At 29.6% G+C, this 19,670-nt stretch overlaps 1 protein-coding gene across 3 annotated transcripts in view; it reads left to right on the top strand.

Moving 5' to 3' along the window:
* Positions 1–19,670, top strand: part of LOC119611124 (rap-GAP domain-containing protein DDB_G0281809) — a 59,034-nt gene that overhangs the window by 37,922 nt on the left and 1,442 nt on the right. For all 3 annotated transcript variants that reach the window (XM_037966594.1, XM_037966595.1, XM_037966593.1), the window contains 3 exons: positions 15,684–15,789; positions 19,087–19,347; positions 19,423–19,669. In XM_037966594.1, coding sequence (XP_037822522.1) covers positions 15,684–15,789; positions 19,087–19,347; positions 19,423–19,669 — 614 coding nt within the window. The remainder of the gene's footprint in view (positions 1–15,683; positions 15,790–19,086; positions 19,348–19,422; position 19,670) is intronic.

Genomic DNA, 19,670 nt, shown 5'->3' on the forward strand with positions numbered 1-19,670 from the left:
TTTTAGTTTTTGTATAGGGAATTTATAATAACAATAAATAGATGCATTAATAGTACTAAAATGCTTTAATTAAACATTTTTAAGAATTGTCGGGTATTGTTTTACAATGAAGATCTTTTTTTAATATGGGGATGAATGGGAATTGCGGGGATGTTGTTTAAATTATAAATTTGAAACTTCTTAATGCAATAAATACTTGTAATCTACATTTTAGTTTATGTAGTTTTAATTTGTGAGGTTTTTTATTAAATTCCTAAATAAATTTCAAAAATCCCATTTTTGGGTATTTAAAGTTTTTGAATTAGGAATTTGAAATAACATAAACATTAAAGCTATAAATAAACATATTAATATAACACAGCTATTTAAGGCACTAAAAGACTTTTATTACAAGTCCAAGTTAAACAATTTGTAGGAGAAAGCGAGTGCGGGGAAGGAGGAAGGGGGGAAGTTGTTTTTATTGTAGATTATACAGATTTGGTTTAAGTTTAGAAATATTTGCAGTTTTTTGTTTGATTTTTAGCTTTAAATAGCATAGATTTATAAGTTTTTTTAAAAACCTAAGTAAAATTTGAAAATTCCCATTTGGGGGATTTTTAGTTATTATTTTGGGAATTTAAATTTTAAAGAAATTAATGCATTATAAGGTTTAAAGAACATATTTATGCCTCAATAATGTGCTTTAAAGCATTCTATGTAAATTCCTTTTTCTAAATGGAAAAATCCCATTTTTGGGAATTTTTTATTTATAAGTTTAAGAATTCAAAAATAACAAGAACTAAAGCATTATTAAGTTTTATAAACATATTTAGTTTATATGTTTACAAATTCCCAAAACAATATTAGAAAATCCCTTTTTTGGGCGATTTTTGAAAATAGATTTAGGAATTTAAATTTTAAAGAAATTAAAGAATTTAAATGTTTTATCATAAAATTTATAGCTACAAACTGCTTGTTTGTGGCTTTTTTAAACTTTTTCCTAATTCCCATTTCGAAATTGAAAAATCCCAATTTTGGAAATTTTTGCTAATGTTATTGGGAATTTAAAATTTTAATATAAAAATGTTGTTAGAAAGATGATTGTAATGAAAAAGTTGAGTTTTTGTTTGAAATTTTAGTTTCCCCCCTCTGAATTTGTCCCCAAAGTTAAGTTTAGGGTGTAGCTTTATAAAAATCTCTAACAATATTAATTAATAATAAATAGAATTAATTAAATAACAATGAAAAATTATTTTCAAATGTCTATAACTAAGGCAACAAAACTAACTTACAGTTATGTATAAGCACAGCTGTGTAAGAAAAGAAAATATTTCGTTTCATTTTTTGTTGTGTTTGTCAAAAGTGTAACAGAGAGTAAACAAAAAATGGTTTATAAATTTATGTATTTTAAACTAAATGAATGTTTATTTATTTATATTCATGTACTTGGTAAGATGTAGTGATTTTGTTGTTTTTTACTTGAACATGTACCTACGCATGCGCGCCTTAATTTCAAAAATGTTTTTTTTCTCTCTCTCTGTTTGTAGCTGTTATAAAAATGACAACAACAAACTTATACTATGCGCACGCAATAAACTGGCAAAAAATATAACACACACAATTCTGGCAAAATACAATAAAAATTTTTATATAATAAAATTATACAAAAAAAATCAGATGAAAAATGTCACTGAACTGAGTTGTTTTATGGAAAAAAAAAAGAGTTTGAAAACCTTAACAACAAGATTAATAAGAAGAAAATAAATTTTAAAGTACAATTTAATACCAACAACAACAGCAACAAAAGTATCGCCAACACCACCACCAACCACTCTAAACCATCAGACATTTGACAAATTTTGTACAGATTTTTTATATTTTCGCTTAAGAGCTGGTAGAAAAAAGCCAAAACATGTTTACTTTAAAGCAAAAAAAAAAAAACTTAAACTAATTTTTACTTAATTTAAGTAGACACTATAACAAATAACTTAACAAACAAACAAAATACCAATCAGACGGACAGACTGACAGTCTTATAAACAGTTTCACTTCCATAGAACCGGCATCCAGCCAGCCAGCCCAGCCACATTATTTCCTTTATATATTTTCTTATTATTATTATTAATTTTTAAGGTAGCACGTACACAAAATTTTGTTTTACTTTATTGTCATAAACATTTTCGTAAATGTCTATAATAAAAACTATAAAAAAAGATCTTTAAAACAAACAAAAAAATTATGAAATGATTTTAGAAAAAAAAAACTAATAAAATGTTTCATTTCTAAGTAGTAGAGGCGGTTTATTTAACAACCTTATAATTGATTTGTTTATGATGATGTTTAACTGTTTTTTTTTTTTTTTTCTAAATTTTATTAATAAAATTGTTGTGGAATATTTATATAAAACTAAATTTCTGATCAAACCTATAACTTTTTTTAAACAATTTTATGTAGTTTGTCATTAAAAATATTAAAAGATTTTTATTAATAGTTTTAACGGTTTTATTAAAGATTTCTCAAAGTGTAATGTCCCCTTTTAACAAAATGATTAATTGGTTAAAACATTAATTTTTATTCAAACAAAATGTCTTTAAAATAGTTTCCTTTAATGGTAAAGAAAACAAGAATTACACTTATACATTTTTTCCATCCCTGATTTCAGCCACTGAAAAATCTTGTGTGTAATATAAATAAAACAAAACAAGAACATAAGCTATATTTTGTTGTTGTTTTCAGCCAAAAACTTCTTGTGTATAAAATCTTACTACAATAACAAACAATGAAACTGCATGTTGTTGTTGTTATTACCTATGTATTGTCAGAAAAAATGTTCAATATTTTCATGTACTGTTTCGAAATTTTGCTCTTACGACCGTTATTTAAGAACCAATTTTGTTGATTTTAAATAGAAAACTTATCGAAAGCAAGACTCATAGAATTATTAAAGATTTGGATCTCGAGAATATATGAGGTCTTCAGAAAACTGATTTAAACAGATAGACAAAACTCAATCATACATTTGTATGATATCTTGTCCGATAGAATTATTTAGGATATGGAACCAGAATATAACTGGCTTCTTCAGACGGCTAGGTAGACAGACTTACGGATGGTTATAGCTAAATCATACATCATAATACTTTTATTCGATCTCATTCGATCTTATAAAATTATTGAAGATTTAGATTTCAAAGTCAACCTGGGTTCTTGAGAAAAATCAGTTCAATAGACGGATAGACAGACAGACATACAGACGGACATAAACATACATATTGTAGTAGTATGAATGTTATCACTTTTGTAGTATGTATGATGATGTCATGTCTGATAGAATTATGGATGATTAGGAGCTCGAAGATATCTGAGCTCTTCAGAAAATTGATTTCAGCAAACCAGACAGACAGACATACGGACATAATCATATATAAATAATACTTTTAAATGATCTCATGTTTTATAAAATTATTAAAGATTTGGATTGCGAAGACATCTGGGGTCTTCAGAAAAATGAGTTCAACAAACATACAGACAGAAAGACGGACAGGCAGACATATGTACATATATGCAGACAAACAGACAGACTTACAGACAGACTTACAGACAGACAGACAGACAGACAGACATACAGACTGATTTGGATTGCGAAGACATCTGAGGACTTCAGGAAAATGAGTTCAATAAACATACAATACGAAAGACAGACAGATTGATTTGGATTGCGAAGACATCTGAGGACTTCAGAAAAATGAGTTCAATAAACGTACAATACGAAAGACAGACAGACAGATAGATTTGGTTTGCGAAGACATCTGGGGTCTTCAGAAAAATGAGTTCAATAAACATATAGATAAAAAGAAACACAGACCGACAGACAGAAAGTCATAAAGACAGACAGACGAATGGACATAATCATACATACTTTTGTATAATCCTACGTCTATTAGAATTAATACAGAATTTGAACCCGAAGATATCTAAAGTCTTCAGAAATTTGATTTAAACAAACAAACAGACAGACATACCTATAGACAGAACGACAAACATTTGAACATAGTTTTAAAATACATGCTACTTTTGTATGATTCCTTAATGGTCACGTTTTTCCTTACGACTGATTATACCCTACACCACTTTAAGGGGGGGGGGGGGTATATTGGGTTTGTGCTGATGTTTGTAACGCATAATAAAATTTTCTGAGTCGATTTACCTATGTCCGTCCGTCCATGTAAAACTACACAACGCAATTTTGAAGATAATAAAATTTGGCACATGATCTTCTATTGTCCCAGGGACGAAGCCTATTGAAAATGGTTAAGATCTGTCTATTATTTCACCTAGCCCCCATAGAACTTAACCCGCCGAATAGGAGGGCTTGTAAACCTTGTAATCAAACTACAAGTCGTAATTTTGAAGATATTTCAATGAAATTTGGCACATGATCTTCTATTGTACCAGAGACGAAGCCTATTGAAAAACGGTTACTATTAGCCCATTATTTCACCTAGCCCCCATACAACTGAACCCGCCGAATAGGGCTTTTAAGTACATAATGGAATGTTTAATATAATTGTATCTCGACAAAAAGCTGCAAAACCAAGTTCTAAATTAGCCTTGATGACCCTCATTAATTTTATAATTATAGGGCCTTATTTGACCCTAGCCCCTATACAGAGACCCCTGCAAAATATGACTGAAATGCTCACAATTTTATACAACAATAAATGGCTTAAGTATAACTGAGGCAAGGTACAATTCCACTTAATTGCTTTATTATGACTATAACTGGTGTAGGCTAATTTGGTCGGCCTCGCCCGACAACGTATGTATGTATTTGTCCAACAACCCGTTACACTAACTAACTTCCTAACTATATAAAAAAAAGGATACAAAAAGTTTTGCACAGCAAACTTTCTACAAAAGTTGTTAGGAAAAACTTTTTCCTTTAGTTTTTGTTTTTTGTTTTTTTTGTTTCCGTTTTTTCCCGTGTTAATTTTTCATTTCACTTAAAACAATAAAACTCTAGAAATCGAAAGAAAGAAAGAAATAATATAAAAGGCAAATGAACTTTAAAAGCAAAGCATTTGCAAATAAAATATTAATTTTCAACTGTAACAATTTTCTTAAGAAAATAATTGTGGGGATAAAATTTATTGGAACTAAGTTATAAAATAATTTTCTTTTTAAAAGCCAGACAAATGAATAGAAAATAGAAAATTTGGTATAATAATTTAGAAAAAAAATAACTTAAATGTGAAATAATAAATTGTCTTAAAACATTAAAAAAAAGTATCTAAAGAAGTAAAACAACTCTTTCGAATATTTTGGGATTTTGTTGCTTTTTCTCTTAAGTACTCTTTAATACTTGAAAATATAAATTTGATGTGGGTTACTTTTTTTTTGATAGATTTTTTTTTTTAAATAATTTCATTCGTCATTTGTTTTTGTTTTCTAAAACAACAACTATAAATATGAATTTTATAAAATTATGGGTTGGTTCAATTTTAATGGTTTTAATCATAAACTTTATTATTATTTTTTTTTTATTATTATTATTTCTTCTCTACTTTTCAAATAGACAAATAAATAAAAATAAAAGAAATATTTAAAAAAAAAAATTATAAAGATTTAAATATGCTTTCATTAAAAGCAGACTATGAAAAAAACAACAAAGCAATACTAAAAGTTATTGGATTTATTATCGAGTGAGGGTGTAATGAACACTTTTTTTAAATAAGAAAATATTTTTTAACATTATGAAAGTAAAAAGGGTTTAAATTAATTATCATTCAGAAAAAAATAGGTTAAAGGGAAGAGAAATTTGATCAAAATAATCCATATCCGATTAAATCGATCAAAAATTTGTCGGAATTTGAAGAAATTTTCGAAGTGATCACGATCGTTCAAATTCTATATAAATTTAAAACTTTATATCAAGAATTTCTCTTTTTTTACCTGACGTTGCTATTACTAAGCTTGCGTAAAGTTATAGAAATTGTTATGAAGAGCTACGATCACTCGATCAGATCAGGATTTTGCCAAATTGATCTTTAATAGTGACTCTTTTTGCTAGATATTTCTTAAGGACAAATCTGCGAAATTAATTCCACTCTTTTTTGTACAAAATTTTTTGAACTAGTAACGGCCAAAATACAATACAAAAATAGGAGTTGGCCGATCGTGGTTCTAAACTGATCGCGATCATTTAAATTTGAATTAAATTTAAATGGTTTTATCTCTAGCTGAAGAATTTGTCTTTTTGGTTCACTCCTTTTTAAGATCACAATATTGTAATAGGCGATCTTGTCAAGCTTGATCGTGTAAAATGGCTCGATTTTACATCTGATGCAGTAACTGGACAATTAGTTAAAAACTTTTCTGTATTATATTGATCAGGATCTTAAGGTAGTTGAAAAGTGATCGCAAGTGTTTAAATATTATTTCAACTTGAAACTTTAACTACAGAATTTCTCTTTTTGGCAGACTTTTCTATTACGTTCCTTTCGGAAACTTAAAGTTGTACGATCGCTTCATCAATTACCGATTTTACTGCATATAAACGACATAATTTGATCGCTAAAATCTAATACAAAATGTAAAAAAAATAATTAAATAACGTGAAGTATATAATTGATCAGTATCTTAAAGAATCTTCAAATGATCGCGATCGTTTAACTTTATTTAAAGAACTTCCCTTGTCAGCTTGAAGATCTTGATGTTTTTTTTGAACGATCTTGTCAAAGTAGTATAAAACTTGTTCAAATGTGAACATTTTTTAAATGAATTTTCAAGTGATCGCAATCGTTTAACTCACTTTTGTGTTGTATCTGCTTCATAATCTTGATTTTTATTTTGAACGATCTTGCCAATGAAGTATAAAACTTGTTCAAATGTGAACATTTTTGAATGAATTTTCAAATGATCGCGATCGTGTTTAACTTTATCTAAAGAACTTCACTTTTGTGGTGTATCTGCTTCATGATCTTGATGTTTATTTTGAACGATCTTGCCAATGAAGTATAAAACTTGTTCAAATGTGAACATTTTTGAAATGAATTTTCAAATGATCGCGATCGTTTAACTTTATCTAAAGAACTTCACTTTTGTGTTGTATCTGCTTCAAGATTTTGATGTTTATTTTAATGATCTTGTCAGAGAAGTTTAAAACTGAACATTTTTGAATTGAAAAGAAATTTTGGCACAATAACTCTTTACCAAATATCATGATCGTATGATTAAATAAAGATGTTACTATATATTGTGTACCCAGCTATATATTGATCGCAAGAAATAACATATTTGAATGAAACTTTTCTGTACAAGAATTGGTCAAGGATCTTAAGCAAGTTTTGAAATGATCACGATCTGAAGCATTGCTTTGGTTGACTCTGTTCTAAGATCACAATGTAGACTTGGGCAATAATCTAGAAACTTTTGAAGTGCCACGATCACATGATCATATTTTGATCTTAATTATAGATCTTATAACAGTTATAAATAGCGATTTATAATGTAATTTTTAAACGTAGGAAACTTGTCTTTAAATTTTTTTTTATTTCAAAAGAAAGTTAGACCAACCCCCCCCCCCTCACCTACTCACTTCCCCTTAATAATGTTAAAAATTTGACTACTTGGCATTATTAGAATAAGTAGTATTTGTGTATAATTTCTTTTGTTTAAAATTTGAATATGATTATTATAACATTTCATGCCTTTCAATCTTCAAAAAGAAAATAAAATTTCTAATAATAAAATATATATACAAATAATAATTATTATTATTTTAAGATTAAAAAAAAACAACCGAATTATAAAAACACTTGAAGGCATAATCAAATATGGTTACTTTTATTATTAACATTTCTTTTTGTTACAAAAAAAAAAAAAAAAAAAAAAATTACCTAAAAATTAAATATTGTTTAAATATAAAAGTGATTGAAAGTATTATTAAATGTAGATACATATGTATGTAAAATCTATTTAGTACTATATTTTTAAGCTTAATGTATCTTGTTGTTATTGTCTTTCTTCTTTCCTTTTTTTTTATCTGTCTATCTTATGGGTTGGGGTTTTTAATACAAACCTCGAAAAAAACACCTCAACTCAAAATGTATTTAAATACAAGCATTAATTGTTTAACAAAAAAAAAAAAAAACAATCTTTAAGATTGATGGCAGTTTATTTGTAGGATACAAAATTTTTCTCTATATTGTTTCTTTTTTTAATACAAGAAAACAATTGATTTTTTTTTCTACATACAATATTTGTCATTGGGTGAATGACTTTTTAAGAGTTTGTGTGTGTGTGTTTGTGTTTGTGTCTGATTGCTGTCAATTCATCTTGTATATGTAGATCATATATTAAAATATATTACAGTTTGAAAAATCTTAAAACTGGAGTCTTTCAAATTTTATAAAATTCTTAATTACGTCTGTACTTAAACTTGTTTCAAAATTTTAATTTAATATTGTTGTTGTCCTTAATCGTAAATAACTCTATCACGATCAGTTTAAAATTGCTCTAGATGTAAACTGTTTACCTAATAAAATGTACGAATAAGACACTCATCATTTGTTCTATGATCATTGATCACTTCCCTTTCAATTTGTCTAGTCTTGAAAAATCAGCTAATAGATCATTGATATATATTCTATCCGAATCTTAAAGAATATTTAAAGCTTTACGTTCATTACAAACATCACAAGATCGGCCAGAAAGCACTTAACTTCAATATCGAAATAACATTTATATTATATGATCCCCTGAACGAATATAAACTCATTGAAAGTGATCGTGATCATTAAAACTTTTTCTAAAGAATTTGACATTTTAATTGACTAAAACTAGTTTTAAAGTGTTATGATCGTTCGATCACATACTGATTTTACTTCATATTTTGTACTCTTTTCAAAATTGATCGAAAAAGTACTATTTTTTCTGGTTTCTTCTCTAACACAAGATCTTCTCAAATAATTAGAAACTATTCTGTACAAAATTGCTCAGAAATACAAATTTTAAAGTGATCACGATCCCTAAAATTAGGAAACTTATCTTTAAAAGTTCGTGTTTGCTATAACGATCCTCAGGATCTTAATGATGTTTTAAAGTGATCGCGATAATTGAAGTTTTTTTTTACATTTAAAACTCTTTCAGAAGAATATCACTTTTTGTTTGATATTGTTCTAACGAACCTTTTGGAACTTTTAAAAGTATGTTTAAAGAGCTGCGATCACTCGATCAGATACTGATTTCACTACATACTCGGTATAAATTGATCGCTAAAACCTTTAAGATGATTTAAATAGTTTGATGTACAATATTGATTAGGATCTTATAGAAATAAGTCTTTAAGTGATCACGATCACTAAAGAATTCATTGTAATTTTGACTGATTTAATTTGATTTAAATGTTCGCTTGAACAGTTACCGACTTTTCTCCGCATTTCTGAAGAATTTCTCTGTATGATTGACACATTTTTAAAATCAAGATTTGACTGTTTTAATTGATTTAAACGATCGCTTGATCAGTTTCCGACTTTTCTTTGTATTTCTGAAGAATTTCTCTGTCTGATTGACTCTTCTTTATGATCAAGATGTTTGGAACTTTTTTTTAACTCGACCACCTTGAGTTTAATTTGACTTGTTATGATCGTGATGGAGTTTTTTTTAAGCGGCACACAAGCGTTGTGATCGCATGATCACATAATAAATTTTCTTAATGTTTATCATTTTTGACTGATTTGATTGATATTGATCCTTTCTCTATATAAGTATTTTTATTGTTCAACGATCGCTTGATCAGTTACCAACTTTTCTCTCCGCATTTCTAAAGAATTTCTCTGTCTGATTGACTCTTCTTTAAGATCAAGATGTAGACAGATCCGACTTTGCCTAAAGGGAACTTTTGGAACTTTTTCGAGCGCGATCACCTTGAGTTTTATTTGACTTGTTAAGACAAAGGTTGTAATTGCATGATCACATAATACAATTTTTTTTGATGTTTATCATTTTTGACCGATTTGATTGATATTGATCCTTTCTCTATATAAGTATTTTTATTGTTCAACGTTCGCTTGATCAGTTACCGGCTTTTGTGCGCATTTCTAAAGAATTTCTCTGTCTGATTGACTCTTCTTTAAGATCAAGATGTAGACAGATCCGACATTGCCTAAAGGGAACTTTTGGAACTTTTTCTAGCGCAATCACCTTGAGTTTAATTTGACTTGTTAAGTGATCGCAACATCACATAATAATTTTTTTTCATGTTTATAATTTTTCACTGATTTGATTGATTGTGACCATTTTTTATTGATCAACGATCGCTTGATCAGTTACTGACTTTTGTTCGCATTCTCAAGAATTTCTCTATCTCATTGACTCTTCTTTAAGATCAAGACGTAGACCGAAACGATTTTGCCAAAAGGAGCTATTGCAACTTTTTCTAGCGCGATCACCTTGTGTTTAATATGACTTAAATACGAACGATCGCAAATTTATCGTCTAGAATATCTATGTCTGACTCTTCCTTAAGATCAAGATGTAGACCGACGTGATTTTGCCAAAAGGAACTATTGAAACATTTTTTTGCGCGATCAGCTTGAGTTTAATATGAATTGCTATGATCGTGACGGAGTCTTTTTAAAGCGACACACCAGAGTTATGATTGCATGATCACATAATACATTTTCTTCATATTTCATTCCATTGAAAAGTGATCACAAAATTATCGTTTGCTTGATACTTCTTTAAGATCAAGATGTAGATCGAAACAATTTTGCCAAAAGGGACTTTTTCTACCGCTCTTATCTTAAGTTTAATTTGACTTGTTCTCATTGTGACAGAATCTTTTAAAGCGGAACAAGAGCGTTGCGATCGCAAGATCATATAACACATGTTCTTCATATATCATACCATTTAAAATTTATCGCAAATTTATCGTCTAGTAGATAGTTATTAAACCCTTTGATAACTACTTTATAACTTAATGACAAAACCTATTGGTTTATTGACCCTAATTATTTCATACATTATCCCATTATCAAAGTATAAAGTTAAAAACTAGTTCCTTATAAAAAACCATCATTATTTTAAATAATTTGTACTATATAAAAAATATCTAACGCCTACAATAAAATAGAAACTATTGTTATTAGCAAAATGAACCTAAAAACAATCTATATCTTTTCAAAAAAATCTTAATGTGTTTTACTTTTATGATTTCACAAAAGTTATGTTTTTTCAGAAAAATTAAAAATACTTAAGAATAAAACGAAAAAATAAATATCGTAATTATTAAACCAGAAGAAATGATATTAACAATAAATATACACAAACAATACAACTATTTGTATGGAAATATCGATGTATCTGTATCTTTATATCTATACAATATGTCTTCTATTAACAAATTAATGTATTTTAATACATTTCAATGATATAATACAGGCGGCAAAGCGGTATTAGATAAATTACTAAATACTTTTTTTTTTTTTTTTTTGAACTACAAGTACACATTTGGTGAAAATAGAATGAAATAAAAACATATTGAAAATATCTCTATAAGATGAATTGGGATTGAACAGAGATCTTAATTGTGACACATACTCTCATGCACAATCCACATACAACGATTTATTCGATCTTTAAGTATTTTTATACTCACTCACTCAATTTGTCTGAAGTTATTGTGTGGAAATTCTTTTGATGTTGTAGATCTCTGTTGTTTTATGATCGCTTTTTTTTAATATCTTGAGTGATTATATTATGGGCGCCTTTTAACATAATTTATTTTGTTTGTTAGAAGAATACATATTAATTTTTATAGATTTATTACAATAATTAAACTAATTTCTATTAAGAGAACTACTTGCAGAGGTCTGTAACAAACTGAGCTTATCATAGCGCCGAATATAACGCCTTGATGAATCTCTAAAGTGATCTAAAACTGATCGCGATTGTTAAAAAAAATTATTAAGCAATTTCTAAAGTGATCGCCATCGTTTAAATTTAAACTCTACCTAAATAATTTCTCTTTATTTTACTCTGTTCTAAGATCATAATACAGATCGGACAAAGAGTTTTATACATTTTAAAATGACACGATCAACATTTGAGAACATGTTAGATTTTTGCCAAGAGGATCATTTACATGAAATTTCTTCTAATTTAATTCAATTTGAAGATCATGCAGAGTCTTTTTAAAGCATCACGAAACTATTTAAGATCAATAGTGATCGTTGTAGAGCATAAATTTCAGAAGTGCTCGCTTTTGTTTCAAAATTATGTTGCAACACGTATGAGTTTGAAAACCTCGGCAGCTGATAAATCACATTTTGCTTTCTTTTCTTGGGAAAAATTTTGCTTCATTTACAAATTTCCAAAAAAATTAATTCCATTGAATCTAAATGCATATTTTACAAAATACAAGTTCTTCTTTGAAAAGAATTACATTTACTAAGGGTTTATTAGTAGGAATTCATTGTATTTAAAATGTTGTTGGCAGAAATACTCATTATAGAAATGAAAGTTAAGGTTTAAATTCATAATATTTTAAATATCATTAAAATCACGTACAAAATTAACACTAGACAGACCCAATAAAAGGGAACTAATATCAATTTGAAAGAAATGTAAACGATTTTAGGAGATTTTCCTTTAATTAAAAGTGCAGCAGTGTTCAAAGAAATTATGATACTATTAATGTGTCATTATATTCATGGAACTAATCTAGAATTTAAGAAGAATTGAACTAGAAGAGAGCTAGAACAGAACTAGAACAGAACTAGAACCGAACTAGAACAGAACTAGAACAGAACTAGAACAGAACTAGAACAGAACTAGAACAGAACTAGAACAGAACTAGAACAGAACTAGAACAGAACTAGAACAGAACTAGAACAGAACTAGAACAGAACTAGAACAGAACTAGAACAGAACTAGAACAGAACTAGAACAGAACTAGAACAGAACTAGAACAGAACTAGAACAGAACTAGAACAGAACTAGAACAGAACTAGAACAGAACTAGTACAGAACTAGAACAGAGCTAGAACAGAGCTAGAACAGAACTAGAACAGAACTAGAACAGAACTAGAACAGAACTAGAACAGAACTAGAACAGAACTAGAACAGAACTAGCACAGAACTAGAACAGAGCTAGAACAGAGCTAGAACAGAACTAGAACAGAACTAGAACAGAACTAGAACAGAACTAGAACAGAGCTAGAACAGAACTAGAACAGAACTAGAACAGAACTAGAACAGATCTAGAACAGAACTAGAACAGAACTAGAACAGAACTAGAACAGAACTAGAACTGAACTAGAACTGAACTAGAACTGAACTAGAACTGAACTAGAACTGAACTAGAACTGAACTAGAACTGAACTAGAACTGAACTAGAACTGAACTAGAACTGAACTAGAACTGAACTAGAACTAAACTAGAACTGAACTAGAACTGAACTAGAACTGAACTAGAACTGAACTAGAACTGAACTAGAACTGAACTAGAACTGAACTAGAACTGAACTAGAACTGAACTAGAACTGAACTAGAACTGAACTAGAACTGAACTAGAACTGAACTAGAACTGAACTAGAACTGAACTAGAAAACTGAACTACTGAACTAGAACTGAACTAGAACCTGAACTAGAACTGAACTAGAACTGAAACTAAGAACTGAACTAGAACTGAACTAGAACTGAACTAGAACTGAACTAGAACTGAACTAGAACTGAACTAGAACTGAACTATACTGAACTAGAACTGAACTAGAACTGAACTAGAACTGAACTAGAAGAACTAGAACGAACTAGACTGGACTAGACGACTAGAAACTGAACTAGAACTGAACTAGAACTGAACTAAGAACTAGACCAAACTGAAATAGAACTGAACCAGAACTGAACTAGAACTGAACTAGAACTGAACTAGGAACTGACTAGAACTGAACTAAACTGAACTAGAACTGAACTGGAACTAAACTAGAACTGAACTAGAACTGAACTAGAACTGAACTAGAACTGAACTAGAACTGAACTAGAACTGAACTAGAACTGAACTAGAAACTGAACTAGAACTGAACTAGAACTAGAACTGAACTAGAACTGAACTAGAACTGAACTAGAACTGAACTAGAACTGAACTAGAACTGAACTAGAACTGAACTAGAACTGGACTAGAACTGAACTAGAACTGAACTAGAACTGAACCAAAACTGAAATAGAACTGAACCAGAACTGAATTGAAACCGAACTGGAACTGAAAACATTGTGAACGAAATAGAACAAATTCTAGAATGTTTTTTTTTTTGTTATAATTTTAATAATTATTTATATTCAATATTTTTGCTGATTTTCTAAAAATTCCTTTAATTTTAATAACATTATTATTGACATGTGCGAGTATAAATCCACAAAAAATTTATTTTATTTGAAAAGAAACATTCTGTAACCCCATTAATTTAATTGATGGAGTTAAAAGAAAAATAATACTTTATTTTTTTTTATACATAAATATTATAATGGACCCTCTTTTCCCCAAAAAAAAAAACAATATGTGTTTATTTGTTTTTGATTTTCAAAAAGAACATTTGTTTTTAAAAATTATACGACCAACGACTCCACTTAAATCAGACACACAGAACAAATATGCACAAATCTATATAAAGTATTCATTTAAGTGAAGTGATTATGATTATTTTGATTGCTTAATTTTTTCAGACATTCAGACATTTCCAATTCCATTCATTCATCTTGTTGTTTTGGCATTTAATTTGAAATTAAAATTTCCAAAGAAATTTTTAATAATTGTTTAATAAAAGGGGGTTGAAGAGCAGGGGGAAAGGGGTAAGGAAATGCCGTTTTGAAAGCAGATGAACAAAAAAAAAATATAAATATTATTAAAATCACACCATTTACTTAATGGCACTTGCTAAGGAGAAAAAAAAACAATATCTGATACAGATATAGAGATATGCAGACATTTTTGTTAAAATATTATAGAGGCGTAGTTGAAAAAAGTAAGGAAAAGGGGCCAGTGGTTATATTTTAAAACAAGTTCTCTCAACTTGCTGCAAATTTGGCACTTATCTTAATATCTAATGTTAATAAAAATGTATGTTTCTCCCCCTTTCTCTACTACCTCTCTGTCAGCACTTAAACTTTAAACACACACAAAAATTTTAATTAAGGAGTGTATTTTACATATTCATAACACAAATCTTTAAAAAAGCCACAAAAAAATATATTGATCTTTTTGTTCAAAAAAAATTTTTTTGCTTTTTTTTTTGACAAGCCAATAATCTATATAAAATTAAACCCAAAAACAAACCAGAAAAAAAACACTTTTAATATTTAAAATGTCCACCATTTTGTGGGGGTATTAATAAAATTTCAAATATTTTCACATTTACTAATAATTTAATTCCTCCATTTTTAAAACAAAATTAATAAAATGTAACATCATCATCCTGTTTGTTTATTATAGGTCATTGTTTCTTAAATTATTTTTATTAAATAAAATTTTGAAAATTTATTAATATTTTACGTTTTAATGAAATGGGTTTAAAATTTTTACAAAAATGTATTGAACTTTAAAATGGTTTTTCTTGAGAATTTTTAATTAATTTATTTGAAACTGTTTTTTTTTTTTATTTTAGTTTTAGAATTACTAAATTAATAATTTTCTATTTCTTTTATTTACAGGTTAATAAACAATATTCGGCCACCGATCTGGAGGCATTCATGAAATTGGCTGCCAATTGGCAAACAACAAATCACAATTTATTGGAGGGTGTTGACATAAAACAAGGTGAGTAACAAAAAGTTTTTGAAAACTCTATATTATTCGTGAACTAGAACAGATCTAAGTAAAACAGAACTAGAACAAAATTAGAACAGAACTAGACAGAACTAGAACAGAACTAGAACAGAACTAGAACAGAACTAGAACAGAACTAGAACAGAACTAGAACAGAACTAGAACAGAACTAGAACAGAACTAGAACAGAACTAGAACAGAACTAGAACTGAACTAGAACTGAACTACAACTGAACTACAACTGAACTACAACTGAACTACAACTGAACTAGAACAGAATTAGTACTGAAATAGAACTGAAATAGAGCTGAAATATAACTGAACTACAACTGAACTAGAACTAAACTAGATCTGAACTAAAACAGAACTAGAAACGAACTAGAACTCGACTAGAACAGAACTAGATCCGAACTCGAATAGAACTAGAACAAAACTAGAACAAAACTAGAACAGAACTAGAACAGAACTAGTTCAGAACTAGAACAGAACTAGAAAAGAACTAGAACAGAACAAGAATAGAACTAGAATAGAACTAGAATAGAACTAGAACAGAACTAGAACAGAACTAGAACAGAACTAGAACCGAACTAGAACAGAACTAGAACAGAACTAGAACAGAACTAGAACAGAACTAGAACAGAACTAGAACAGAACTAGAACAGAACTAGAACAGAACTAGAACAGAACTAGAACTAGAACAGAACTAAAACAGAACTAGAACAGAACTGGAACTGAACTAGAACTGAACTAGAACTGAACTAGAACTGAACTAGAACTGCACTAGAACTGAACTAAAAAACTGAACTAGAACGAACTAGAACACTGAACTAGACTGAAACAAGAAAAAAAACTAAAAAAACAAAAAAAAAAAAAAAAACCTAGAACTGAACTAGAACTGAAACTAAAACGAACTAGAACTGAACTAGAACTAGAACTGAACAAGAATGAACTAGAACTGAACTAGAAATGAACTATAACTGAACTAGACTGACTAGAACTGAACTAGAAACTGAACTAGAACTGAACTAGAACTGAACTAGAAACGAACTAGAAACTGAAACTAGAACTGAACTAGAACGAAATAGACTGACTAGAACTGAACCGAACTGAACGAGAACTGAACTAGAACTGAACTAGAACTGAACTAGAACTGAACAGAACTGAACTAGAACTTGAACTAGAACTTAACTTAGAACTGAACTAGAACTGAACTAGAACTGAATAGAACTGACCTAGAACTGAACTAGAACTGAACTAGAACTAACTAGAACTGAACTAGAAAAACTGAACTAGAACTGAATATGAACTGAACTAGAACTGAACTAGAACTGAACTAGAACGAACTAGAACTGAACTAGAACTGAACTAGAACTGAACTAGAACTGAACTAGAACTGAACTAGAACTGAACTAGAACTGAACTAGAACTGAACTAGAACTGAACTAGAACTGAACTAGAACTGAACTAGAACTGAACTAGAACTGAACTAGAACTGAACTAGAACTGAACTAGAACTGAACTAGAACTGAACTAGAACTGAACTAGAACTGAACTAGAACTGAACTAGAACTGAACTAGAACTGAACTAGAACTGAACTAGAACTGAACTAGAACTGAACTAGAACTGAACTAGAACTGAACTAGAACTGAACTAGAACGAACTAGAACTGAACTAGAACTGAACTAGAACTGAACTAGAACTGAACTAGAACTGAACTAGAACTGAACTAGAACTGAACTAGAACTGAACTAGAACTGAACTAGAACTGAACTAGAACTGAACTAGAACTGAACTAGAACTGAACTAGAACTGAACTAGAACTGAACTAGAACTGAACTAGAACTGAACTAGAACTGAACTAGAACTGAACTAGAACTGAACTAGAACTGAACTAGAACTGAACTAGAACTGAACTAGAACTGAACTAGAACTGAACTAGAACTGAACTAGAACTGAACTAGAACTGAACTAGAACTGAACTAGAACTGAACTAGAACTGAACTAGAACTGAACTAGAACTGAACTAGAACTGAACTAGAACTGAACTAGAACTGAACTAGAACTGAACTAGAACTGAACTAGAACTGAACTAGAACTGAACTAGAACTGAACTAGAACTGAACTAGAACTGAACTAGAACTGAACTAGAACTGAACTAGAACTGAACTAGAACTGAACTAGAACTGAACTAGAACTGAACTAGAACTGAACTAGAACTGAACTAGAACTAAACTAGTACTGAACTAGAACTAAACTAGAACTGAACTAGAACTGAACTAGAACTGAACTAGAACTGAACTAGAACTGAACTAGAACTGAACTAGAACTGAACTAGAACTGAACTAGAACTGAACTAGAACTAGAATTGAACTAGAACTGAACTAGAACTAGAACTGAACTAGAACTAAACTAGAACTGAACTAGAACTGAACTAGAACTGAACTAGAACTGAACTAGAACTGAACTAGAACTGAACTAGAACTGAACTAGAACTGAACTAGAACTAGAATTGAACTAGAACTGAACTAGAACTAGAACTGAACTAGAACTAACTAGAACTGAACTAGAACTGAACTAGAACTGAACTAGAACTGAACTAGAACTGAACTAGAACTGAACTAGAACTGAACTAGAACTGAACTAGAACTGAACTAGAACTGAACTAGAACTGAACTAGAACTGAACTAGAACTGAACTAGAACTGAACTAGAACTGAACTAGAACTGAACTAGAACTGAACTAGAACTGAACTAGAACTGAACTAGAACTGAACTAGAACTGAACTAGAACTGAACTAGAACTGAACTAGAACTGAACTAACTGAACTAGAACTGAACTAGAACTGAACTAGAACTGAACTAGAACTGAACTAGAACTGAACTAGAACTGAACTAGAACTGAACTAGAACTGAACTAGAACTGAACTAGAACTGAACTAGAACTGAACTGAACTAGAACTGAACTAGAACTGAACTAGAACTGAACTAGAACTGAACTAGAACTGAACTAGAACTGAACTAGAACTGAACTAGAACTGAACTAGAACTGAACTAGAACTGAACTAGACTGAACTAGAACTGAACTAGAACTGAACTAGAACTGAACTAGAACTGAACTAGAACTGAACTAGAACTGAACTAGAACTGAACTAGAACTGAACTAGAACTGAACTAGAACTGAACTTAACTAGAACTGAATTAGAACTGAACTAGATTTGAACTAAAACAGAACTAAATTACAAATCGAATGAAATTATTAATGATCTTCTCTCTTCTTCTTCCCTACAGAAATGTCACAATATTTAAATAGTCCAGCGATGAATATGTATAAAAAACGTGAACGCACCCAAAATTGGAATCATCAAGAGAAGAAATTTCTACTCGACTTGTGTCGCAAAGACATGAGAATAATCGAGAATAAAAGACTAGATGCTGGACTAACGGCTGTTAAAAATAAAGCCTGGAAGATAATACATCAAAAATTTTCAAATCAATTTGGCACAGATCGTACGTGCAATCGTTTAAAAGAACAATGGCGACGCATGAAAGGTGAGTAAAAGAGAATTTTGAAAACTATAACCTAAATAAATATTAATGTTGGTATTTTTGTTTTTGTGTATATAGCCTGTACACGCAATGAAATATTGGACTACAATAATCGTTTAACCCGTTTCGGACCCGAAGTGGCCGATCGCAAAAAGCCCTCACCTTTTACCTTTGAGGTGTGGGAATTCATGCAAGAAGCTAAGAAAGTATGCAAATCCGAGGCATTAGACGGCATAGACTATTCAAAAATACCTTTAGCTTTAGAGGAGGATTTTGAGTATCGTGAAGAGGATCATAATAATGAGGATGATCATGATATGGATGAG

This window comes from Lucilia sericata, unplaced genomic scaffold (assembly GCF_015586225.1).
Source record: "Lucilia sericata isolate MDLA Ls3-8-SP2 unplaced genomic scaffold, ASM1558622v1 Contig001367F_arrow, whole genome shotgun sequence".
In the NCBI taxonomy this organism is placed as follows: Eukaryota; Metazoa; Arthropoda; class Insecta; order Diptera; family Calliphoridae; genus Lucilia; species Lucilia sericata.